The following is a 27254-nucleotide window of genomic DNA, read 5'->3' as shown; positions in this document are numbered from 1 at the left end:
TTAAATAAGATTTCTCAGTCTGGATGTAAATGAAATGTGACCTTGTATTTCAGCTTCCAAACTACATGCTGATGCTTCAGTGTTTTATGTCTAAACATTAACTTTTCATAATATTACTTTGATTTTGATTTTACTGAAGTCATCAGCTAATTGAACATTAAAATATTCTTGGTTATTGCTGTCATCTTTGGAGGCTGCAGTACTCAGAGAATTTCAGGAAGCAGTTATCCTAATTGTGTAATTCTAAACAAATAAAACCATTTGTTATCCATTAGGTGCCTGTTAATGACTTAAACCTGACTCCATTGTAATTGCAGAAATGTCCTGAAAATGACATAAGAAGCTGTTGTCTTGCTGAAATAAAGCAAACTGAAGAGAAGTACACTGAAACTCTGGAATCGATCGAGAAAGTAAGACGCTGCTCACAGACTTGTAACGTGCATTTTTATTGCAGTCTAGAAGATAGAATTACAGTAGCCAATGTATATATAATTTTTTTTCTTTCAGTTTTTCATGGTGCCATTGAAAAGGTTTCTGTCAGCATCAGAGTTTGATACTGTTTTCATCAACATTCCTGTGAGTAATTTCATATTTAATGAACAGATATGAGGCTCATAGCTGATTGTGATACATTCATGTTTTGTGTTACTGCACACAATGATTATTTGAAATACAATGCATAGTGTGTTTATGTGGATATTAGTTGATTAAAAAAGATGTGTGCTATAAATTTTTTTTTCTTCTTGAGGGAATGGGGTAAGATAAATAGTACTAGCATGTGAGATAGTGAATTGTTATAAACTGGAGTATTTTTGATCCTTAAAAGTGAATAATTTCTAGCAATGGATTATCTTCTAATAAATGCTGATATTTTAGTGATGGTACAAAGTTGTGACTGCTTAGTTACCTATCACTGTATACTGATTATCTGTAGATGCTCTGCATATCCTTGTAGCTGCCCTGGCTCTTACATCATTGAACACACTTGAAGGTGAACATAACTCATAGTTTTGTATTCAGAATCTGGTGCTGGAAAGGATAAGGAAATCCTCTGTGAACTATCTAGGAAATCTCCTATTTGACTGAGACAAAACTGGTTCCTATGATTGCTACTTTGTGTCATTTATTTTTGGCTTAATCAAAATAGTATGACAATTTACATATATTTTTAGTTGATAAGTGTTCAGCATGTCTTTACTCTGTCTAACTTTAAAGGAAGACATCAGAAATGATCTGAAGCCTCTCTCAACACTGACAAATGAAAGCAATGCTCTTTTATGAGGCCTTTGTAAAGAAAGGGTCCCCAGAGTGTGGCCCATGGGCCATATCAAGCTATTATTGCTTGTGAGATCACCTCTGGTTTGGCCATCTCTGGCATGTCCAACAGGCTCTCAGGTTGTAGGAGGAGGTGTTAAGGATTTTATTTTATTCTGTGAGAACCTGGCCTGTCTGTAAAAACATTTTGGTTACTGTTCCAGCATCATTTTGACACTTACTTTATGGATGATACCTTATCCCTTGGCATACTTTTCCCTCAGTGAAGTTTTCATTCTGCGTCTTAATTGCTGTCATGTCCTCCACCTTGAATATTAGTCCAAAACACTGTCTCAGATATCAGTAACTACCTTGTCTTCTTGAATTACATCAGCTCCCCGCAGAGATCCCTTTGCTACTGAAAACAAAATTGTGTTCTATCCTGCATTAGTATTTCTTACTCATTGCAAAAAAAGCCATGATGTGCCCTGCCTCAGTTACTGTAAACCTCTTTCCTAAGGCTCTGTGTGCCCAGGCATACTGACTTATTTTTGCTGAAAGGCCTAATTCCAGTCAATGGAAACAACTGCAGAAGGGTACAGAAAGGGCTTGGATGCTGTAAGCACTGACAGGGAGGCCAGCCCGCTCACTGCTAGTTAAAGGATTGCATGGGATCATATTGGTTCAGAAAGAACAAAACCTGTTTATTTTAGACTAGGGAGACACATAGGAAGCTTGTGTTTGGGTTGTTTTATTTTGCTTTTTTGTTGTCAGCATTCAGTATTCTCCTGTTAGAAGATGCTGCTTATTTCCAACTCCAGGAGCGCTTCTTAGGCATCCAATAACCTTAAAGGAAATACAGGACTTGTCTAAGCCAAAAATATTTGCAAATGCTTTGTCTGCTCAGGCCTTGTCTGTGTGGCAGTTCCTCAGCAGGAAGGCTGGAGGGCAGTGGAAGCTTGTTTTAAACTAAAAATAGCTGTTACACACAGCTCTGCAGCACAGGGAGATGTGAAGAGCAAGTGCTGTGTTCTCAGAACAGAACGGATTTTCTTCTGTTAAGGGGTTGTGGTGAAGGATTGTTTCCTTAGGGTGATGTTATATTCCTTAAATAGACTCTAAAAGATGCTTGCTGGATCAAGTGGTGATATTAAAATACTTCATTTTGAAGAAAAAAGCTCCAAACCAATTACCCCAAATTCATGGTCTAAAGAGAGTGCTTTGCATTGGCACTCATATTGCTAAGATCTGTTCTTTAAAGTGAATGTATGGCTCTATATTTGTGTCTGTATATGTCTGTCTGTATTATGTATATATGCATTTGCATGTACATCTATGGGTCTGCACCCATATATAAATGCACTTATATGTGCATGCCTGTGAATTGTATATATGGACATACAGAGAGAAAGAGAGATGCAAGTACATGTAACAGATACTGAAGTGTTGGAACATTCATTAACTTCAAATGATGTTAACATCAGTTCAGTTGAAAACTTGATTTGAGTTAGAGATAGAAACCCCAAAAGATCCATTGTCCCCTTAGCATTGAGCTATATTTCAAGTTTTGCTTAGCTGTGTCCCTCTGTGCTCCTTAGAAAAAGTGCTCCTGTTCCAAATACATTAATTGGGAAGCATTTGTGTAATAATGTTTGTGTACTGCCACTTCAGATTCTGAGGATGAGGCCATACAGTTGCTAGCAAGTAAATTTGATCCGTTTCAAGATTTTGTACCCTCATCAGTGATGATTGGCCTTATGTACTGTTAGTTTTCATCAGTGTGAAGTGAAATGTCTCAACTTAGTTCACGACTCAATATTGAATGTTATTTTTGTAGTACATAATTTCTTGCATTAAATTCTCTTAAATGATTTGCTCTTTTAAACAGTCCTCTCTTTTTCATTCCAGTGAGCTGTATACTACTTACAAATTTCAAATTTCAAATTTGATTTCAGAATGTCCAAAACCTGTTTTGACTTAATTTCTTGTGAATCCTCTGACGGTGTCCATGGAGTGTTAAGGCTGATGCAATCTCCTATAGTTTATATATGATAGTCTATAAGCAAGGAGAGTTGCAATAGTAATCAAAGAGCAAATCTTTCTACAATATTCTTTTCTTTTTCTCAGACATTAGTTCTGTGCTGTATTGGGAAACTCATTATGATTGCAGCTAATTTAGCATTAGGACATCACTAATTGACCAATGTAATGTACAGAACTAATTTTTCACAGCTCAGGGACATGAATCATTACTTCAACTTTTCACTAATGCATTTACTTGACTTGCTTAATTTTAAAATTATCATTATAAAATAAAGGTGAATTAACAGTGCACGTTCCAAGCTAGAATAAATTAGTCTCCACTAGGTAGTTCTTGGAGTTGAGTTTTTCTTGTTGTGCTATACGGAAGATGTGCCAAACATTGAAATTAGATTCTACTCTCAAATGATCTGGTTTCTCATTTATTGAAATTAATGGGTCTAACATAAAATAATTTATTTTTATATTCAAAGCGTTAAGCCATTCTGTTTTTCAAAGCTTCACCCCTCCCCATTACTGTTTTTAAGGATTTGGTGAAAATTCACAGGAATCTTACACAGGACATCAATGATTCCATTGTTAACAAAAATGATCAGAACCTATATCAAATTTTTATTAACTACAAGGAAAGGTAAGATTTAAATACTCTTACTAATTGTGCTAATATATGCTCAGTTTGGTATTTTACTGTATTTTTGTTTGATGAATATTTCTGAAACAGGGTTAAATTCAAAGTATCCTTATCAGACTAGTTTTCGTGCTCTGAACCTGGAAGTCAAAATGCAACCTGTTGTTTTATGAGCCCTCCCTCTTGTTAGCCCAGCATTGGCAATATTTTTACTTAGGTAACAGATATACTTTTAAGGCAACTTAAATATCTTATTTTGCACAGCATTTTTTTCATGCACATAATCCCATATATTTTATGGCATGTGTTAGTATTGTTCAAGAGAGTAATAAAAAGGATGCTTACTAGGGATATTTCAGATTAAAGAAAACAGAAGAGGTCACAACTGGAGAGAAGAGACAGCAGATGTGAAAGAGAAGAGAGAAGAGACTATAGTCTTGCTTTACCCTGAGTCAGAGGTGTGACAGTAAAGCAAACAACCTTTGCCTTCAAGCTTTGAAAAGCAGCCAAGCTGATAACAGGATAGCTGTGGCAACATGCCATACCCTGTGGGCTAATTGCCAGGTTTTTTACCCATCTTTTCATATTGTTCCTTCTGCCAGCACTGAACAGCTGTTGGACTATACAGGTGAATTTAAATGCCCGTGGTACTTGGCTGGAAAACACTTAGTCTGTTGGCTACATTGCTGACCTCTCTTAAAGTAACATTTGAGTTTTGGTTAAAAATTAGGTCCTTTGGGAGCAGAGTCAGAAAGACTTGAGGGAGCTAACTGGGTTTGCTTCAGGGTGATGGGTGAAAGAGGATTATTGCAGTAGTAATTGGTGTGTGGGAAATTGGACAGCAGCATCCAACAATGTTAGATGGGACAGTTTTCCAAGGGAGGAGGGGGTCCCAGACTGCCCATAAACAGTCCTGCCTTCAGAGACCCTCTGTCTCAGCTTCTGGTTTGGAGCAGGACACAGTTATTTCCCAGGCTGTTACACTCTCTGCTGCTGTAGGAGGGAATCAGGGGACAAGGAGTTGTTCTGGAAAATGCTTGTCTTTCTAAAGTTGTTCTAAAATGTGTGCTAAAAGAAAAACAAAGGACACTGAGAAGAAATACCACGTTTATACTAGGAAAAAAAGGGAACAGAGGTTGATGCAGTGTCTGAAGCATGCAACGATTAAAAGTAATCATAAATGATAAGTTTTAAATCAGTGTCATCACCTTATTGTGAAAAAAAGGAATTAAATAGAAGTGTTGTGGTTAGGTGATAGAAGAGAAATTTAGGAGACCTCAGTGGAAGGTTCCTGGGAACCCACCAAAAAGGGTTTGAAGCACACAGAAGCATCATTCTTTTCAAGAAATAAATGAAAAGGTGAAAGAAGAGACCACTCTTGGCGCTGGGACTAGCCGAAAGAAGCACTCCACAGAGAGGCAAGAAACTCCTGTCATAAAACCAGGCTCCTTCAGGAGACATTGCTTCACTTGACATCTAATGAAAATTTCTTGAGGTTTCATACATTATTTTGCTCTGAGAGCTCAGACTGGATAGAAATGTAGTTTGCATAACCTACAAGTACTTTAAAGGATGGCTGTAATTAATCCTATTAAGCCTGTGCTCCAGAATTTATTCATTACAACCGTGGAAGTCTACATTGCTGTGATCAATGTAGACTGTTCTGTTCAGCAGAAACTTTGCTGGTTTTTAATGAATCCTGTATTTATCAGAACATATTTATAGATATGTAACTAACAAAGGAAAATGTAATGATTTTAGACCATTTTGGAAGTAGAGCAAAACTGTTCTCCTGAATAGTCTTCACTCATTCATTCTGCATGGCTAAATTCTATCCTTGTTTATATAGGCACTGCTCCTTTTGAAACGAGAATTGTGAAAAAATGATCAAGGGTTGTTCTTAAATAAACAAATGTTCCTTTCATTCTTTCTCTTGATTTGATTTAGGTTGGTTATTTATGGACAGTACTGCAGTCAAGTGGAGATAGCGATATCATGCTTAGACAATATCTCTAAGACAAAAGAAGATGTTAAATTGAAGCTGGAGGTATCAGTATTTTTTGACATGTATATATATACACACACATTATACCATGTGTTTCTGTGACTATGTCCTGCTTTCATTGAAGTCAAAACCTTTATGATGATGAAGCTAGCTGAACTGATGAGTGAATGTGTTTCCCCTCGTTGTTTTGGAGCCCTTGATCAAATGAAGGTGTGCTGCATGTACAAAAGTGCACACCCTGGTCCTGAAGTGAAGGGAATTTTGCCACTGACATTAGTGGGGTTAGGCTTTCTTTCAGGAGGTGACCATCAGTGGTACCATTTATCAGCATAACTCAGCTGGCACGTAGAGTTGCAGGATCACGCAGGCTGGGAGGGACCTGTAGGCTGAACAAGCCTTTGTCCCATAGCCTCAGGGTTGTCTGCCATGGCCCCTGGGTCCTTTCTGCAGAGTTCTGCCCACCTGCTCAGCCCTCAGGGTCAGCATGTCCCTGGCTGGTTCCTACCAGGTGAGGACTTTGCCTTGCTGAATTGATGAGAGGTTTGTGCTGGGTGTGCCCTGAAGGGTATCAGGGGCACCCTGAGCTGTGCTGTCTGCAGACCTGCTCTGGTGCCTGTGTCTCTGCTGCACATCATTGCCCGTGCCACTAAAGGGGAGGGGGCCTTGGACAGAGCCCTGAAGAGCTCTGTTTGCAGCTGCCCCTCAGGTGGTGCAGGAAACATCAGTCATGGCACTTTTTGAGCCTCATAATCCGGTCAGTTTTTTATAGACCTGCAGCATAACATCCCAACCTGGGTATTACTGTACTGTGAGAGATGAAGCCTTGCAAAAGTCAAGGCAGGCTGTCCCCACCCATTCACACACCGAGCCATTTCATTGTGGAAAGCAGTCAAGTAGGGCAGGCATTGATTTACCTGTGGTGAATCTGTGCTGGATATTCCCATATACCTTCTTTGTGTGATCAGATATTTCTGCCAAGAGGACTTGCTCCACAAGGTCTGCAGTGAAGTGCTGAAGTGAGACTGACTGGCCTGTAGTTTCCATGATTCTTTTGCTTTTTTTCACCCCATAGGAATATGTAATATTTTTTTTAGCTGTACAGAATGCCTTATTTCTGTTGCCTTTGTTCTACTCTCTCATGCATGTTGAAACATCTAAGAACAAGTGACTAAATTAAGGCTTTTTTTCCTTTTTTGATATTGCTGTATCAACTATTCTTTTTCATTTTGTTGATACTATTTATCACAAGCTTAATATATTTGCTTATATGTCACTGAGTTTTCATATATATCACTTGAATGGGTTTATTTTCTAGCTCTCTTTTCTTATTCTTTCTTCTGCTTTGAACTAGGAATGTTCCAAGAGGGCCAATAATGGGAAGTTTACATTGCGGGATCTCTTAGTGGTTCCGATGCAAAGAGTATTAAAATATCACCTACTGCTCCAGGTATTTTATTTTTGAAATTTAAGGGGGCTGAGAGCAAAACTGTGATTGTTTATCATCACTGGGTTGTAAAAATGAAAGCTAAATGTCTTTATCAAAAGAAGGTGATTGACGCTTCCTTAGATATGTTATGAAATAAAATTCAGTCAAGTGCAGGGTTTCTCCCAGAGATAATTTTGTAGAGCTGAAGCATATCTAGGGAAAATCAAATAAAACGTGATTATTTGCTCAGTCTCTGGACCTTTTATTGTTGGTGTGTTTAAAATGGTTCGTGGTACCAAACCATAATCATGGTACTGGGAAATGTGAACCATTACCCCCCAAAAGAGGAAGCTGGGCCATACATACAGCATACTTTTAAGATACTCCTTCACTGTCATAAATTGCAATTAAGCCATATTTATTTTGAAATGCTTCTTGTTATAACCCACAAAGCATTAGCTTTTGCAGTTAGTCCTGTAATAAGGGTGGAGAGTCTTATAAATTTAATTTGATAGCTGTGCCAGGAGACTCATTAGTTCAGCTGCAAAGAAATGTATTACTATATTAGACTGTCAACCCTGCTGATGCTTGTAAAATGTCATTTTCAAAGATCTACTACTTATATATGGAGCATAATTTTTACTCTGCAGAACAACATACATTTTGTAATATTAAATTTTTTAGAGACTTCTATATATGAGTCATCAATATTTTGATCAATTGGAAAAAAGCAAAATGAATGGTACAGCTTTAAAAAAAACTTATGAGACCTGACTCATGATTTTATAATCAACCTGTATATTGTGGAAAGATAAAATACAGTGTTACACTCTGTGTAACTATATCTATATGTTGTACAAGAAAAATATTTTACAGACTTGGAAGGAAAATAATGAGTAAATTATCAGAATTGTAATGCAAATATAAGTACTAATTATTTATTATTAATTTTAATATGAGTATAAAGATACTATGGTTTTACTAAGTTATGTGAGCTGAAATGTTTAGTTATTGCCTCAAATTATAAAGAAGAAATTACCTGTTTCCCCAAGAGGTTACACTTCTACTTCATAAAGCCCAAAAAATACCCTTTGTTTTCCATATGGGAAGTGGCTAAAAGAGTTCTTTGAACATGTGAACTTGATTTCAGTATGTTCTCTGAGTCAGCTTCCTCTTGTGTGTAATGAGACAGTGACTTTTAAGCTGTGCACACTTCAGCTGAGGTGTTACTGCCAGCATGGATCCCTGTCTGTGGACAAGTGCATGCTTTGGAACAGGATGAAATCCCATATAGCAGCGTGTAAATGAACTTGAGTGCTGTTTACCTGGGTTTCCCTCACGCACATACAGTAATGATCTGATTTGCCAAGTTCTAAGTGCCAGACAGGCCAAATTCACTTCTCGTGATGGTTCATTAGCAGCTCAGGTCAGTGTTTAGGCTGTGCAGCAATCATTCCTAAACACTTGCCAATGAACTGTTTGTGATAGTCCCCATCACTGATAGGCTGCCCACTCTGGGGATGGAAATACCTGTGCTTGGCCTGTGTTTTTGGCTTCTTTATTTTTTGGAGATGGGGGTGGCCAATGATGATTTCAATTTATAAAAATGACCAACAGTGTGTGGAAAGTTTTACCTGCTTTGTCCACAGGAGCTGGTGAAGCACACTACTGATCCCATGGAGAAGGCAAATCTAAAACTGGCACTCGATGCAATGAAGGTGAGTATTTATGGCAGTGAAATATTTATGTCTTTTGGTGGTTAGAATGGTAGCTCAGAATTCTGATTTGTGGGGGAGATCATGTTCTTCACAACATTTCAAACATGTTTTCATAGGTTCCTCTGAGCTTTGTATGTCATTGCAAGTATAAAGTTGAGGATTTTGCTCAAGTCTGGGAAAAAAGTTCAGTAGTTTTCTGAAACAGAGAGTTTGTGAAATGGAACTTTCTCATTCTTTTGCATTTGCTCAAAAACAAATGTTTCAATTGTGTTGGTCTTGATTCTGAAATTTAGGAGTATTTCTACTACTGTAAGTCCATTGGAATCAAGATCAGTAATTTCCCAGGGAGATGGAGAGCTGTCTTTTTTTACAAGACCTTTTTCTGTCATCTTAATCTGATCTCTGGTGTTACCTTTGAAAGCAGTAGCATCTTTCTGGAGGTAGGGTACCTGTCACTGTACATTCACCTGCAAGTGGTACAAACAAATGCTTTATAGAATAACTGTGCTGCCTTGTGCACAAGGTAATATATTATGTGCTCCTCTACACAGTTTCAGAAACAAAGCACGGGTCTGCTTCAGTTGCCTTCATGGCATGAATGGTGACATTCATGTGCTGGAATTGGGAAGTTTTTTCTATTCTTTGTGGGGAAAGGAGCCAACATGACATAAATTATATCTCCTGTTGCAATCTGTATGGCCCACAGTAGATGCTGAAGCCAGACTAAGTTAGTTTTGGGTCACACAGCTGTCTCATATATTGTGTCTGCCTTGAATGCCTGGAATACAAACCAGCTCGCAAATGAGATTTTTAGTTCCCTTTTTTGGGAGCATAGAGGGGTGGACACCATGATAATTTCTCTCAGAGAGGTGCCTGGAAAGAGATGGCACAGCGTTCATCCATGTAGTGGTAGGCCATGCATGCTAATTGCTGCTAATTGGCTTGGAAAATAACTCTGTTTTATATTTACCCCTGCTTTTTCATTCCAATTTGCTGGTTTCCTTTATTGGTGCTGTCGGTTGGATGTAAAAATCAAAGCTATCTCTTGCCAGAGTGGCTCTGGCAGATATGTGCTGGCTGGCAGGATGTAACCAAACAAAATACCACAAAACCTCACCCCCAACCCCTCCAAACCCACAAACCCCTGAGGTATGAATGTCTCTCCTAAGGGTTGCAGCATTGTTCCCATTCTGATTTACCGTAGTCCCTGTCATTGTAGTAGAAGTAACAGTGTAGCACTGGTGTTTTGCTTCTAAAAACCCTGGTGTCTCTCACCAAGAGAGACAAAAAGAAAATGTCTTTGCAAAACTGCTAGCAGAGTGGTACTGCCCCCCAGGAGAGAACATTCTTGGAAGGATTATGCCGCTGGATTTCTTTTGGCAGCTAGAAAGGAGGTTATTTAATTTCTAAGCTAAGTCTTTTGAGTGTCCTGCACGGATCCATTTGGGAAACTAGCATAATGACTGCAGCTATTCACAGATTCTGATTAAAAACATCTTAGGGAGAAGATGTATTTCTTCCCACCCTCCAAATTTGTGACCATATTGAAGGGATACTGTAAAAGCAAGTTGGGAAGATCAGAATGCCTTTTCCAGTTGCTGCTCTCAGGATCCCTGACCCTACCAATTACCTCTTCTGCTCACTCCTCATCTCTAGCCATAAACAGAGAAGCCCCAGCAAATTGTCACTCTTACTCAAGCGTCTTCAGAGCATTTTAAAGGCTTTAGTGAAATGTGTACAGTACATGTTCTGGTAAAGGGCACAGTAATGATCTCACCGGGTGACTTCAGGTAGTATATCCCTTCAAAAGCCCCTTTTAAAATCTGCTGTGTAATGGCTTCTCTCTGCTGTGCAACAGTAAGAGCAAGATCCCACTGCTGGGGCCGTAGCTTTTTCTCTTCTAATAAGCAGCCAGGTTTATGATCCCTTTACACCTTTACATTCTGCTTTTGAGCTGCCTTATACATGTTTTCTGCTATATTCTCTACTTACCTCCTGTTTACCTCTGATGCTGGATGTTGACTGCTTTTCCAGTAGTGACCTGCATAAATTACATTCCCATCTTTAATCTTAAAAATAAAACACCAAGGAAATTGAGAAGAAAATCAGCTCTTTTTGAGAGTTTATTACTTGTTTCCCCCTTTCTTGATACTAAATTCATGTTCCAATAGATACCATGAAGAGTGTTGTAAATATTATTGAAAGTATGCAGACACTTTTTTCCTTCTTTATTTAGGCATACATATTGGTAATTCTTGAGAGAATTTCAAAAGAAATTACTAAAAATGTAGATAAAACAAAGATAAAATTACAAATAAACTTGTCAAAGTAATGTATTAAAGCAGTCTGTTATAGAAAAGTTATTCTTTTCCTCCCTTTGGGTGTTGATACTCTAGGACTTGGCTCAATATGTAAATGAAGTAAAGAGAGATAATGAAACACTTCGGGAAATTAGACAGTTTCAACTATCAATAGAGAATCTGGTATGTGATTTTTTCATTTACATACAATTTTTAAATCACTTTTAATAAAAATATTGATAGATTTTTTCCCTATTTCATAGAAGTTTATAATATTCTTGATAATGTCTAAGTATGTTTTGCTTGATTTAGAATGTTGTGCATATTAAAGTACATAAATCTCGCTAGTCTGGTTGTCGGTAGTTAAATATATTTGCATAGTTAAAGGTTTGTATTTATGCAGTGACTCTGATATTTTTGTAATGGGAAAACCTTTTCCGTTTGAAGACAAAAATAGAATGGACTGATTCTCTATGGTATTTAGTTTAGACCATGGTGAAAAAAAGATGTTGTTTCCTGGTATAAGAAGTCCTTTTCGGGGTAAAAGGAGTGAGTGGTCTAACATTTGAATGTGACTCTCCACACTGCTGCTGTATGGACTCATTCATTTTACTTCTATTTCAGAACCATTCCCTCTTACAGTATGGGAGACCTCAAGGTGATGGGGAGATCAGGATCACGACGTTAGACAAACGTGCGAGGCAAGACAGGTGATGGCACAACTTGTGGTGTTTGCTGTTGAAAACCTGTTAAGGAACTCTTGATAGATCTGAGGCCAGCTCGCTGATCCCTGGGGGCTTTCCATCCCACTGGGCATTCCCAGAGCCTGCCTACCACCGACCAAGTGATTAATGGAAAATTAGACATCACATTATTATCTGAGATCATTGAGTCCCTTACAAGGAGCTGGTTTTAAGCAAAAGTACTTTCACGGTTGGTTATTTCATTAGTTTAGTTCTTCACCTTCAAAATTTTATGTGCCACTGGCAAAAGTGTGTAAAATAAGACTTTTTGGTGTTAGCATTCTGGAGTGTTTTTAACCATCTCTGTATTGTATTTTCATAGGCATATCTTCTTGTTTGATCTAGCTGTCATTGTTTGCAAAAGGAGAGGGGATAATTATGAAATGAAGGAAATAATAGATCTTCAGAAATACAAAATTACAAATAACCCCACTACTGATAAAGAAAATAAGAAGGTAAATATTTGTTGCTAATTCACATAAAGTGTTTATTTTTAGCAAGAATTTGAAGCATTTTGCGGGAATTTAAAATGTAAACACAATTTCTTTAAGATGTTTTTCATTTTAAATATAAGCTGGAGTGAATATTAGAAATTTCAGTTTTGTTTATTTTATGGAAATTAAAATGTTTGAATAAGTCATTCTAAGCAAATACAATGAAGTGGTCTTACTGTTCCCAAAATTAATGAATTAAAGAATGTACAAATGCTTTGTTATTTTTAAGGGTTTTTTTCTCTTTCCTTTCTTCCCAACTGATGACTTTTGTATTACCAATCTTCTTATGCAGTGGTCTTATGGCTTCTACCTCATTCATATTCAAGGTGAAAATGGTTTAGAAGTTTATTGCAAAACTAAAGACTTAAAGAAAAAATGGCTTGAACAATTTCAGATGGCTCTGTAAGTATATATTTATTACTCATGTAAGGATTTGTCTTAAAATATACTGAACTTTTTCCATGTTTTAATACCATCTAGTTATCTATTTTATTTGACATTCCAAGAAACAACTGATTGACATCTTCATTAACAGTATTTCCCTGAAATTCCACTTGGAAAAGGAAGAGGGCACTCTAGGCTACGTAGTATTTTCCTGCTCTGCTGCTAAAACTGTTTTAGTAATGCTGTCTTAACCAGCCATGGGGAAATACTAATTATATTAACAATAAATATCTATCAGAATAGTGAAAATTTTCCCATCCCATTTTAATTTTGACTTTTTGAAGTATGTTTCTGAAAGGTGATGGTTTGGGAGGGTATCCTGGCATATTGCCTAGTGACTTTTTTCTAATTTATTAGTTAATAGCTGAATCAAGTTGCTTGGCATATTACATTTAGTTTTAAAAACTGATTTCCTTTGTATGTTTTAAAGTGAGAGGAGGTTGCTTTAGACTTGTTGAAAAGTAAGTTGCTCAGTTGCAGCACTGCAGATTACATTATTGTTATGCAGCATGAAATTTATTTCCATTTCTGATTCTGGTCAGAAAGACAAACATGATTATTGACACCTTGGGTATTGTGATTAAATAAAGCATGCACAAGGGAATTGGATGGCAGGTGATGCTTGCTTTAGGGAAAGAAAAAGTGTGAGGGAGGAGGGAGAGGCTCCCAGAGAACAGAGACAGCCTTAGCAATGGTGGGTTTGGATGTGGTTGTAAAGGGTGAGAATTCAGGAAAAAGGCTATTGTGAGCTGATTTGAGTGAAACCTCCTCAAAAACTATTCATGCTTTTTAAAAACCTCAGTATGGTGAGTGTTAACGGTATAATGGAAACATATGGAAGGAGAACCTGAGCTGGACAGATGTAATAAAGCCTATTTACTAGGTTTCCCATCTTACTGAAGGCAAAAATGGCGTGTCCTTTGGCAAAAATTTCTGGATGGCATAACTGGGGATGGAAGGAGGTATTTACTTGCACGTGTGCCTCTTTCTCTCCCTCTGCTCTCCCTGCTGTGCTTTGTGTAATATCGTGATTATATTCACTTAATACGTGTGTAAGAAGTGAGGAACTCACTCTTACCGACTTCAGCATTGTGAGTCTTCATCACTCTTCAGGCATCCTGGCCCAGTGCCACAAAAACAAACAACAAGTCAGGCAAGGAGCTAAGAAGAGTGGGAGAATTTTTTCCAATTTTTCCCAGCCATTTCTATGGTTGTGTGCAGGACCATTCTCCCTGCCCCTCCTCGTGTTGGTGTGTGGGTGCAGCTCTGCCCTCATACAGTGCTGGGCACCAGCCAGCACAGCTCAGCTGCTGGGAGCGTGCCTCTGTCACAGGGCTTGTTCTGCTGCTTGCCTGTGTGAGCAGAGCAGGCAGCACCTCAATGGCTGATGAGTCCATGTGCCCTTCTTCCCTCTCTGGTGGATGGACTTGTTCTTTGAAAATGGGTGGTGGTGCCTTGCGTGGGTGTTTGTCCTTCTTGTAGAGCCATACCTCTAGTTTAACCTTTTTCCACGTGGTTAGGCACAGGGGATGGAGCAGTAGGTTCAGGGCTGAGGTTCAACATGATGCAGTGGCATTATTTATCCTTTCTGAAGTTCTCATTGCTTATCCCCAACTCTGTTACCTGGGTTTGACTTCACTGTGTGTTTCCCTCAGCATCTCTCCCAAAACATACCTTGGTACATGTAGCAATAATGATCTTCTAATGCATATTGAGACACAAGTTTGTATTTGGGAATAAACTAAGCCAAGTGTGTTGAACGCTTGCTGGGCTGGTTTGATTTGTTGTTTTCATGCTTCTCATTGTCTACTGTGTAGATTAACTTTTCTGCTCTGAAAAGTAGCCATGATTGAAATTATGCTCTTATTCATCACATTCAATTATAATTGCTGCTTCCATGGGCAAAATACTTCTCATTACTTAAAAATTTTACAAGACTGTAAACCCAGCACAGTTGAAGGGGTGAATAACTTTAGGTTTTGATTATCAGAAATGATGTTGTTTACTGAGTTCCAGACAGAAATTGCAATGCCTTTGGGATAGCAGTGAGTTGAAGTCAGGTTTGTGCAAATGTTAATCTAAGAACATAATAAGAGAACAAACTAGGATCTCTCTTATTATTTTTAAACTACAAATTAACCTTGTTGCTACTAGAACAAGTCTAAGAGGCATAATTATTTCAGCTAGGCTGTAATTTCTCTTTTTTTAAGGTGGAGGGAACTTAGATGTCTATACTGGTGTGTGAAACAGTGACGATAGTTTATTTGGTGAAAAAGCACTTACTGTTGAGATGTTGGTTTTGTTGAGATGAGAATTTGTCTTCAGATATGGGAAGCTTATGTTACTGATGAAGTATGAAATAGAGGAGAACACTGCTTTGCTGGCTGGACTTGATTTAGGTGCAGAGAGCAGGAATACATTAGGCATACTTGGTATGGAAAGTCCCTAAAGGAAGGATAGATGAAACCCCAGTGCTATTTCCAGAGTGTTACTTTTCAGACCAGTAAATTTCTCTTGGAAAGCTAATTTCACAAACCTGGGAAAACATTCTACCTCTTAGCCCGCTCTGTGACTGTAGTGTGTGGTGAGTTTTGTTTTGAGGGAGGTTGAAAATGCTGGATTACAGGTTATAGGAAAGTGAGTAAATTGTTTTTATTTATTTATTATTATTATTATTTAGTTTATGGCACCTCTATTCCTACTGTATGTATTTGCTGTTTTCCTGAGACTATTGCTTAATTTACGAAATTTATAATATGAAACACCACAATTTCTTTTTCTGCATAGAATTTAATGGGTTTTCTGGAAGTCTCTTCACACAGCACATCCTCATACAGCAATGACCCTGTGGTCTAGCTGCACTGAGTTTGGTGCTGTTGACCTAGGCACTGTAACAGCCACAGCTGAAGCTGCTCATTTACCCCATACCTAGCCAAAAATAGTTTACTGTGTACAACCCAAAACTGCTGCTTCTTTTGGAGTACTGGATTTTCTAGATCACAATAAAATGAAGCAGGACACTGGGGCAGCATAGTTAGTATTGCAGTCAAGCTCTTAAAGTCAGAATTTTGGTTGGTGGATCTGAGAAGCTTTTGGAAAGCTGTCTGGCAGAAACCACTGGAGGGTGTTTTAAGAGCAGCCATCGTTGCAAGTGCCTGAGTTCTGCCTTGATGTGCCTCTTCTCTTGCTCGTGTGAATGGATGTTCTGCATGCACAGGGGAGTGTAACCTGCTCATGCCTTGGGAGAGATGCGGTGCTTAGCTGGGACAGTGGCCAATTTGTTTTGTTCTTGGAGCTCTGTTCATAGCAGTGGATGAGCCTTTAGCTGCAAGGGTAAATAAACGTCTTTTCACAGGTAGTGCTGCAAAGACTTTACTGTACCAGACATGGAATGTTTACTTTTGGTCTAGTGTGTCAAATAGCATTGGTTTAAATGCAAAGTCATTCCATATCCAGGATAACATTGATAGAAGTGTACAGCCAAGTTACTGTTCCCATTCAGCCAAATTAGAGGCATGATGTATTAAATGAAAGTTTGTCAGCAATGTGATGAAGTGCATGGTTTATTTGCCATAACTAGGCTATTTAAAACCCCCAGAACTGATTGTGTGAGACACAAATCTTTTATATTTTCTAGTAGTATATTTTGTCTAATTTCTTTCCTCCCCTGTTGAAAACACCAGAAGAATCAGAATAAATACGTAATTTCATGTAATTCAGCTTATGCTAAAAGGTGAGAGTGGTTTTTTTCCCTAGAAAGCTCTTCTACACAAGCTTTTTAGTTTTAAAAATGCTTATTTTTAAAAATAGCTGATGAATATTTGTCAATGAATTTATGCTAACTGTTCTTTATAAAAAATATGTATACTCCTTGAAAGTTGAGGTGTCCCGCCTCTATTGTATGCATATGCACATATTCTATGTATGTACCTCAGTTATATTGCTACTTAGCTGGCTAATTACCAGGCTTAATTTCTTGTTATAGAGCAACTGCTTTTCTCATCACTGTTGGAAAGAATTTAATTCTTCCATTTTCTCACGAGATGGTAGAATAAATAGTGAAGGAAAATCTGTTGATGGTTGCTACATCTGTCTCATGCTGACACTTAACACTCCCTTCCATCCACTAAATACTTGGTGTGTAGTTTGTTTCTTGATCACTGTAGAGCATGAAGCAGGTGTGTGTTCTCATCACCACAACAGCAGAGATCTTTCCCAGGAAAGACGGAAGATTGTATTTTCCCACTGACAATATTTGAATCCATTAGTGTAATATGACACGTAATATCTTATGCTGGTTTCTACTGAATTTATTTTGTCATTATGGTGTCCAGTTTCCTAATCTGATGAAACCTTTCTCAACTGGGTTTTGTAAACCACTGTAAAAATGGCCTTCAGCAAACTTGACTTGAGTATAGAAACATCTTACACATAAATGCAGTTTAAAGAAGTATTTAGGTTGGAGATTTTTGGCTTCAGTCTTCTGCAAGGCTCAGGTTGCTCAGGGCTGTGTCAGCTTTGGTCCTGCTGGATTTCAAGACACACTGAACCAATATTGTAAAGTCTTTTGCAACAGTGTTGTAACACACCTTTTAATTAGGCTTTACTTAACTATTGCCTTTCACAAACTGAGAAATTCATGGAAACATCTTGCAAGCAGAGGAACAGTTAAAATTTCACCTTCTGAAGTACTATGATTGTAGTTTCTGCTTTGACGTAGCTGAAATAGCAATATTAATGTCATGTCTAATTAGTAATGCCTGAAAAATCAGTGGGAAACAGGTTCATTATAGTGATTAGGCTATGCGTTAATTGTATGGAGTTAATGAATCTGATTTTTCTTTTAAATACCTAAATAAAAGATTTCAGACATGAAAGCTGTACAGCCCTCAAGAAACAATGGTTTTAGTTTTAATTACACTGTACTTTGTTTTGGGTCACTAGAGAGTTTGTGTAGCAGCTCGGATAGTCTAACATGTTTTTGAAAAACTGCCCCTTCAGTTCAACTTAAATTCACACCTTGCAACTCAAGGGACACAGAACATATCATCTGATAGTGAGGAAATAATCCTGAGATTCATTGATTATCAAACCTGGTAGGTGTGTGCACAAGAATTTAGATAAGGAAAACTACATAAATGGCAACTGGAGCTCATTGGTTTTCTAAATTTTAAAGAACGCTAGTACAAGACACAAGGTAGGTGAAAAGTGTCCTCTTAGCTATTCTCATTTGTATTTCCAAATTCGCTTTTCACTCTGTGACTAATGACATTGGTCAGATTCCACTCAAATAGATCTGTTCCCTTAGATAGTGCATTAATAATGCATGCGCATTAAGCTTTCTTCTGAGAGAATATTTGAGCTCTGACATATTGAACACTGACATATTAAATTAAAGGTTTCTTATCAGAGCACCTTAAAAGCCTTAAGATGTCTGCTGCATTTTTCAAATAACCTGCAGAGGTGTTTCACTTGTACCAATCTCACACAGGTTACCAAAGCAATAAACAAACACGTCTGCCTGGGGTTTTTTCATCAGTATAAGTACTGCAATACTGCAAAAATGAATGCCAAGTTCATGTCTGTTAAAGAGGAATGCTTGCCTGTTCTTTACTGTGACTCCAGTTGGTTTTGATCAAATGTTTTTCAGGGTTATAAGCAATCATTCACAACATATTTATGGTTATAAAATTTCTTTAGATTATTCTAGACACAGCAAGAGCTGTGCGAAGATGCTAGATATGATTAAGAGCACAGTGTAAGGACAGTGTAAAATGTGAAAGCAAACCAGAATTTATGAAAACAGTGGGTAAACATCTGAAGATGATAAATATACTTCGGTATTATGTCTTCCAGTTCACAAAACCCAAAAATATCCAAATCCTTAAGTTTTTACAACTTACCTTACAATATCTGAGGCATATTACTATGAAAATTAGTTCTTCTTAAAATTCAGTGAAATAAATTTGTAGTGACACAACATCATAAAAATAAAGTACCACCATCTTATATTGGGGGTTTTTTTGTGCAAGGAGTTTTTTCAGTGTTAAAACATGGAATGCTGCATTACATGTTTGCCTTGACACTCTGATTATATGGATAGATGTTGTAGCTTCTCCCTGCAAACCAAAGCTACCTTTTTTCTTGGGCACATATAGATATTTCTCGAATAATTTACAAGTTAATGGCTGCATAAATCCTGTAGTTTTGGAGTTTTTGACTCCAAAACACAGACGTATCTTCGGTTAAGTATAAATATGATAAAATATTTAAAGCTTAAAGTAACTTAGTAAATTTGGATTTGCAAGACTTGGAACTTTGACAAATAAGATTCAGCCAGTGAATATAAAAGTATAGAAAGTATAGATGCTTTTGGTTTGCAAATACTGATGTGTGGCAGAGCTTTGTTCCTATCAGGTGGTGTTCAAAAATGTTATACAGGAATAGATTAGCTCGAAGCAATTCACCTCCCATGCTTTTTGGGGAAGTAGACTGATAAAGAAGAAGAAAAGTCATTATCTTGTTTGAAACAATGCAGTATGTTTCCAAAAAGTTAACAAGATAATTTCCTTGATCTCAAAAAAGCCACTCATCATATGATCAAATAAGCAAATTTCCTAGTAAAGTCTTAGAAGTTGTGTGTTCTTGATCAAAAGCACAATTTACTTGTGATATGGTTAATTTAATTTTATAACATGTCTTCTTGATGAAGACTCTTTGATGTGACAAACCAGAATGTTTGAGTATTAGCATATGGAGAATTGATTGATTGATTACTTCAGTAAATAGCATTTTCAAAGATGATTCTGAAATAACAGCCAAGCTGGAACAGAGAAAATGCCTTAGCTGTAAGTAATCAGCATTGCTCCTGGAAGGGAAGGTAAAAAAGAAGCTGCAAATCATCCTTTGTGAAATGGCATTGCTCACCCCTAGTGAGAGTAGCCCTTAGGAATTTTTTTTTTTTTTTTTTTTTTTTTTTTTTTTTTTTTTTTTTGTAAACAACAAAATCTTTGTGAAAATTCAAAAAGGAGTACTTATTTGTATTTTACTTACTATTTTACTTATTTGTAAATTACTCATTTGTGGCTTTCTTCTGCCTTCTTACTTTGTTGTTGCACAAATGCCTTTCCATTAGATGCCAGCATGCTGTGTGACCAGTTGAAATGCTGAGTTGCACCGAGCAGAAATGGTTTGAGTGTGAAATGAGCGTGGTGCAAATGTAAGGCTGGCTCTGTTTGTAGGGACTGGGGTCCTAAGGGTGAGTCTGCTGCAGAGAGTGAAGGCAGACATGTCTTGGGACCAACTTTGCATGAAATTGTTCATCTGAGGGTTGGCTGAGAGCTTTTAGCCCTGTTTGACAGTAACATGCTGTTGTGGGGTTGTGGTGGTGTTTTTTTTTTTTTTTTTTTTTTTTTTTTTTTTTTTTTTTTTTCCCCCCCCACTGTCTAGGTAGCATTTGAATTTGTGGCAATATTTTAGTGCTAGTAAAGTCTTCCAAAATTTTCTGAGATGCTTAGTACCAACTGTCATGGCAAAATTTTAATGTGCTTAAAATTTTGAAAGGAGGTCACTTTGGCACAAACTAGAAATTTTAACTTAGGATGTCTTCATAAATAATTTTTGTTAGCAGCTAATACCTCAGAAATACTTACATTAGATCTGGGTTTACTGGTGCATTTTCTGCAGTGATGCCAATTATTTATACAATAAGTAAAGCAGGAATAAAATTTTTCAATATTCGGAGGTATTAACCTGTGCTATTCTCTTTACAAGCTACACTGCATGAGTACAGCATCAGATTTCACGTCACATACACTTGAAAATGATCTTCAGTAGTTCGTGCTCTGGGTGTCCATAATTCTGAACAGTTCTGTATGGAGCATTTTAAATTATTATAAGCATAACGTGGAGTGCAGAATAACATCAGCTCTGAAATGCAAAGGTCTAACTTGAGGTTGAGAGTTCAGGAGAGTTCAAGGTATAGAGTTTTATCTGAGCTCCCTGTAGTATTTCTTCTTTTAATTCTTAAAACAATTGCAATTCACTGCAGACTCTTTATCTGATACTTCATGCATCTCTTTATTTGTTATGCCTCTGTGCTCTCAGGTGGGTATACATGCATTAGCTGTTCTCTAAAGCCAAGTTTTAATCAAGTGAAAGGGCTATTCAGTTTCAAATATAATGCACTTCCAAAATGATGGACATTTTTCAAGCACCTACATACAGCTGGACTCTGCATAATTTCTTGTGACACAATTGCATTTCTTGAAGAGACTGAGGTGGGAAAATGATCCTCGAGACTTGACCTAACTAGCATTTCTGTGAAAAGAAGTCAAACCCCAAAATAAGAAGTATCATTAGAACTTCCCAGTATGTTTTTTCCCTTTGAGGAGAACTGTCAACCCCAAAGAGCGGGCAGCTGTCTCAGTGTGCTGTTATGCAGAGCCCATGGCTGCTCAACAGCCTGTTCCCAATCCAAGAAATTGCTGCTGTTTCATATTACTCGGAAAATACTGTGGGATTGCTGCCAGGGAAGGAGAAGGTTCCTCTTCTCTCCAGGATGGTAGTGTCACTGAGCTGTGGGCGACTGGAGGAGCACCTCTGGGCCCAAATGGTACCCGAGAGGTTTATCCTCCTGGAATGACTTGATTCAGTCAACGTTTGCAAGGCCTTCGCTTGCTCTGTATTTAACAGTGATGTACCCAAGGGTGTCTGGCTCAGCACCTGCTCTTGCTGATACCGTCTTGTTTTGCTGCCACTTTTGAAAGGAACTTCCTTGATCCGTTTGCAAAGGGTTATTTCTCCATTTCTCTTTGTGTGAAATCTTCTTTCTTTTCTTATACATGCTGTGATTAAGCATGGATGTGCTTCTCGTGTGCATATATCTGAGGAATATTAAACTTTTTCAGAGGTTTTTTTTTCCTCTGGAATACATTTTTCTTTCCAGTTTAACAAAAAAACAAGTTTAAAAACACTTGAAGTTTGGGAAAGAGAAGTTGAGTTGTTAATTAAGTACTCCAGAGCAGCAGTTTTTCAACATTAATTGAATTGTTTGTAGTGGGTTCAAGCAACACCTTTTCAGTGGCCTACATCCAGAGATGGGGGAAATCTGTAAAGGTCTTAATTGCCAAAGTCAAGCTGGTATTGAAAAGCTGCCAGGGAAGCAATTAAAAGAAATGGCCCTCAAAATACAGTGAGAGAGAGAGAACTGGCTACTAGTGGAAGACAGCACTGGACCTTGCACGTTGTTTCAACTACAGTTGCTAATTGGTAGCATTAAGTGCAATGATAAATAGATTTGTAATAAAAGAAAGGAGAATTTTCCCTTGTGTTGTGTTCTGAAGTCTCCTTCCTTTAAATCTTTGCTGGAGGTGAAGCCATAAGATGGTAGATTTGGACTGCTCTCTGCTGCTGTATAGCTTCTTGTTGCTTCTTGTTGCTTGTTTTGTGCTGAGGTTGACATTCTTAACCAGGAGCCAAAGTCTCCACGTTCTATTTGCTTCTGTTCTTTGCCTTTTCAGAATGCCACTTTTTCTCTTTTGTGCACTCCTTTTCAGTAAAGGCCATATAGTTTGCATTTTATTAATTTCCTATTTAATATTTAAACTTGCTGTAAGGATTTAATTAATATAACAAACATAATACTTCATTTTATCCTTTGATTATATTTCTGTTAGATTTGGCTGCCAGTAAGCTTTCAGTAGTATGTCCATGCAAGACAAACTTAAGACAAGAGTTCTTGGTCTCCAAGGCTAACACTGAAATATCTGAAGTACTAAACATTCAAGGAAACATATACTCAGTATAGAAAAATTTATGAAACTACAAGACTTTTTTCATTTTTTATAAACACAGAAATATGTCCTTTCTGGAAATGAAGACTTAATGGGATTAATTGGATTTTAATATGTTTGCTTTCCACCTGGGAAAATAGGAAGAAGGGACTATATAGTAAGTTATCTCTCAGCCTTTTATTTATTCTCTTGGGATACATCTGTAGTAATTACATATTTAGTAAAAAAGATTGAGTTTTGTGGCTGGATGTTTAGTAGTTTTCCTGCTGCATTTTATTTTGTAAGCTGTACCTGTGTAGGGAAGTTAAACTGACGATAAAACAAAGTGCATTTGTGCCTACCCCCTCGAAGATGATGTAATTTATTTGTTTGTTCCAACCTGTTGTGGAAGGTACTCCGTGTAGTTTTTCTTGTAGGAAACAAATATGAATGTAAGAATGCTGATAAAACCCCAAATTGTTGCTCTAAGGCAGCCAAAGGCCTGTGGTATTCTACTGCTCTTCAGACACATTCTGATTTAAATGTCTTCTCATCACAATAAGGTTTTGATTAAGTAAGGAAATTACAGTAACAAATCTTATCTAAGTTGCTTGATACTAATGACATACACTTCATTGCATATGCACCTTGGCAACACTTTAGATCAAAGATAATCAAAGTTCAGATTTGTAAAATGCGGCAGAGAACTTACACAGTTGGATATGTCAAGATTGCCAAGGTTCACTGTATTTTTTTTTTACTTAAGAGTTAGGCTTTTGATTGTGACATGTTTGTGTTTTGAGGGTTAAGCATGAGTTTTAAGTCTTTGATGTGTTATCCCAGCCCCTAGTGTGAGAAAATTGCAGTTTAAACTGTTTCTTTTTTTATAATAACAATTATTTTTCGTGTTTTGAGGTAGGATAGTCAGGAGAGTTTATTCCTTATTCTATAGGCATAGGAATAAGCATCTAGACATCTTGTCTGACAAGAAAATTTTGGGCTATCTATATCATTACTCTGCGGTCTGCTGTGCCAGTAATGTAAACAAGGATCATTACAGGAATGGATTTTGTCTGCAGAAGCTTGTGGGGGATGGTTGATAACATGACACTTCCTGACACCATTTATAAAGGTGTTGCATTGTGGGGGTGGGATGTGATGGCCTATGATCAATTCACTCTCCTGAAAGGAACGAGGCAGTAGAAAGAAGTGGCACTGCAAATGTGGAGAGAATATTTTCAGAAGGGGAATATTTCATATGCACGAGGAGTGCTCCAAAGGCTGATGATACGAAGGCCAATTGAATAAGATACCTGGGTAACTCTTATCTCCACTGAACTTTCAAAACTTTAAAGACAGAGGCACTGCTCAGAGACGGAGGATTGACTGAAGATGGTCACTGCCCCAGAACAGTGACTCCCATGGCTCGTTCAGAGACAAGAACTGCGTGTCCAAGTGACAGAGACTCATGAGATATGCACCTGCAGGTCTCTGGGTTGGTGGTATAGCAGTGAATTGGTCCCAGTGGGACTAATATTCTGTAAGTAAATTGGAAAGAGAAAGCTTTGCTCAGAAGGCTCAGGGGCAGCCCAAGGACATTGCAATAGTAAATTTACTGGAGTAAATCTGGTTATGGGGTTCCAGCACTGTGCAGGAGGGGGACACTTGTGGTTGTCCCTTATAAAACCTCTGGTGCTGAATTGAGGAGACAATTGCAAAAATTGTCCTAATAACAGATTCACATTGACATTTTGTCTCTGCTGGAGTGGGGAAGTTAAAACTGCCGGGGGAAAAAGTAGGAGAGACAAAGGGAAACTACTTTTCCCTCCCCACATTGCTGTTGCTTGTAAAAATAAAAGAGTTTTACAATGAAATGAGGAACATGTTCCATATCACTATTTACTTCAGATTAAGTATTTCTGGTGTATGAGTGACTTCCTGCTCTGACTACTCATCAAGCTTGTTTGACAGCAGAAATAGAAAATATGTTTCTTTTGCTGCCTGGGGCACCCCATAATAGCAGTGGTTGTGCTGAGAGAGACTGAGGAGTCTGCAGGAGGGCTTGGCTATCCCACTGTGATGGTGGAGGAACCCAGTGCAAGACCCCAAATAAATTTTGTTAATTGCTTCAATACATTTTAAATTGCTAGCAATCATGTCTGGGTTTCTTTTTTTTCTTTTTGTCTCCAACAAGAAATCCTTGTTTTAAAGAGGAAAATAACATTAGGCTCAAAATTAATATTGACATAAATACTCAGGGCTTTGTCTTACAATATGCCTACAAGCTGGGAAGTAGAAGAGAAAAGATGATTTGATAAGGATGAAATGTTCTCTTTGTTGTGAGAGCTCTGCTCTCTCTTCCAAGGGTGTCAGTGTAAGGCAAGGAGCTGGGACCAAACTTCTTTATGGTTGGACATGGCTATGAAAAGTTTTATGCTATGCCATGACTATTTCACATTGTCAGCTTTATTTGCTGTATTTGAAAACTCAAAAAATAGTATGTGATATTCAGTTTGAAAGGTTTTGTGGAAAAAAATTTCCCATAGTCCTTGTAGAACTAAGGAAGCATTCCTATGGGCTTTGTCACAGATGAGTTGAGCTTAATCTCTAGTTGGAAACTTTCACATATTAATCAAGTTGGGTTATTTTTATGTTGTATTTGATTTTGGAAAAGAAATATATTGAAAACTAAATTGTCAAACCCCTAGATTCATTAAGTTTTTGACTTTACATTAAAGGCTTGCTGCTCCATACATGCTGCTATAGTGCCTCATCTCTGGCTTGTCTGATGTGATTTGTGATGGGACTACAGAACTGGATTTGCCATAATGCAGAGTTACTTATCTGGTAGCAGAATGTGCAAGAGTTTTTTTGCCCACAGTAGCACTGCACTGAAAGTTCTTCTACAAAGCTTTCCTTATTCCACCTCTACATTTGCAGTAAACAGCACACATTGATTTTATTTTTCTGCATTTTGTTGTATCACCATATTGTGCTTTGCTTTCCAAGCACTCTGTCTCCAGAGTGAGCATACAATTTCTTACTTTGCACTGTTCTTTTCAAATATTGGTTTTAATTGAAAGAAGAACGAATACAGCGTGTCATCTTTGTTCTGTTAATAGGAGGTATGTTTTGAGTAGTTCATGCACTTCAATCTTGGTGGAAGATAGCCTGAGAGAAGAATGAAAGAGATTTTTACATATGGAAGAAAGTTGTGTAGTCACATCCATATGTTAAACTATTGTCTGTATGAAGTTGTATTTTTTTTTCTTTTGATCCACTTATTATTTTTGAAGATTGATTCTGTTCTAATTAAATGAATGGAATTTTTCTTTGGTTTGTACTTGAAAAATGGTCAGGTTGTTAGGTTTAATTTGATATGCTTTCAATCTCATGAGTCTTGCACTTCTGGCTTATACTTTGAATATAGTTCTGCAGGATGTCCTGGTCTGAACCAATAGGTCAATGAAAACGAGCTTTTGTTGAGAGTGAAGTACTGCAACTTGTTCTAGGGATTTTTCAGGATTGCTTGGAGTGTAGCTTAAGAAATTTTGACAGCCCTCTGGCAGACATGTTATGAAATACAGGCTGTATCTAGTTAAGAGAAAAGAATAATAATTCTTTTTCTCCTGGTTTATAAAGTTCTTTATTTTATGAGATGAATTTTTATCCTGCTGCTGTACCTTCCTGCTGTGGATGAGTAGCATGCACCCTTGTTTCACTTAGTAGGAGTTGTTGCATTGACATCTTGCATGTTAGAGCAGAAAAGAGAGACACAAGTGAGGTAGCTAAAACAGTACTGATTGTAAGGTTATTCTCAGGCATAAAAGCAAAATTCCTTTTGCACTTGGAGTACAATTTCATTTTCAGCATGTTCATTTCCAGTAGATGGATTTGAAGATTGACCTTTCTTACACTGGGTACTTAAACAGATTCTTTGAATGGTTTTTTTGTAAGCTTTTAATTCCATCCGAGAGAGAGTGATGTTTGCATGGTTATCTGTTTCATTGCAGTTTGTGGCTGGTTTGTGTTTTAGTCTGGAAGTGATTTATAATACATAAGAATGAAACTTATAAGTATCTCCAGCTTTAATGGAAGAATATGTAATTTTCTATGTCAGAAAAAGCTTCTGGTTTTTCCTTTGAGTACTGTAGACTCTTGCATTCCTGCTCTCATGGTTTTTTTCCCTATTTTAATTCCTATGTATCATGCTTTGCTATGTTTTTGATAGAAAGATACCAGAAATTTATGGAGTCCTAAACATTCTAATATAAATAATAGTAAAAAATCCATTGACCCTTACTATATATATTTTGTTCCTTGTCTGATACAGTCTAGATTAATATTAAGTGATGTACCTAACATTTCAGCATTACTGATTTTGACAGTAGTTTGGGGATCTTATTGAATTTTAAAAAAAAGAAGTTAA

At 37.4% G+C, this 27254-nt stretch overlaps 1 protein-coding gene across 2 annotated transcripts in view; it reads left to right on the top strand.

Annotated features, from left to right (window-relative positions):
- Window positions 1-27254, top strand: part of VAV3 (vav guanine nucleotide exchange factor 3) — a 144280-nt gene that overhangs the window by 55935 nt on the left and 61091 nt on the right. For both annotated transcript variants that reach the window (XM_063407648.1, XM_063407647.1), the window contains exons 6-15: window positions 318-410; window positions 508-576; window positions 3822-3925; window positions 5870-5969; window positions 7279-7374; window positions 9003-9071; window positions 11468-11554; window positions 11996-12081; window positions 12437-12569; window positions 12901-13010. In XM_063407648.1, the coding sequence (XP_063263718.1) occupies window positions 318-410; window positions 508-576; window positions 3822-3925; window positions 5870-5969; window positions 7279-7374; window positions 9003-9071; window positions 11468-11554; window positions 11996-12081; window positions 12437-12569; window positions 12901-13010 (947 nt within the window). The remainder of the gene's footprint in view (window positions 1-317; window positions 411-507; window positions 577-3821; window positions 3926-5869; window positions 5970-7278; window positions 7375-9002; window positions 9072-11467; window positions 11555-11995; window positions 12082-12436; window positions 12570-12900; window positions 13011-27254) is intronic.

This window comes from Prinia subflava, chromosome 10 (genome assembly GCF_021018805.1).
Source record: "Prinia subflava isolate CZ2003 ecotype Zambia chromosome 10, Cam_Psub_1.2, whole genome shotgun sequence".
NCBI classification, from domain to species: Eukaryota; Metazoa; Chordata; class Aves; order Passeriformes; family Cisticolidae; genus Prinia; species Prinia subflava.
Note: the sequence above shows the minus strand (reverse complement) of the source record. Positions and strands in the feature narration are given on the sequence as shown.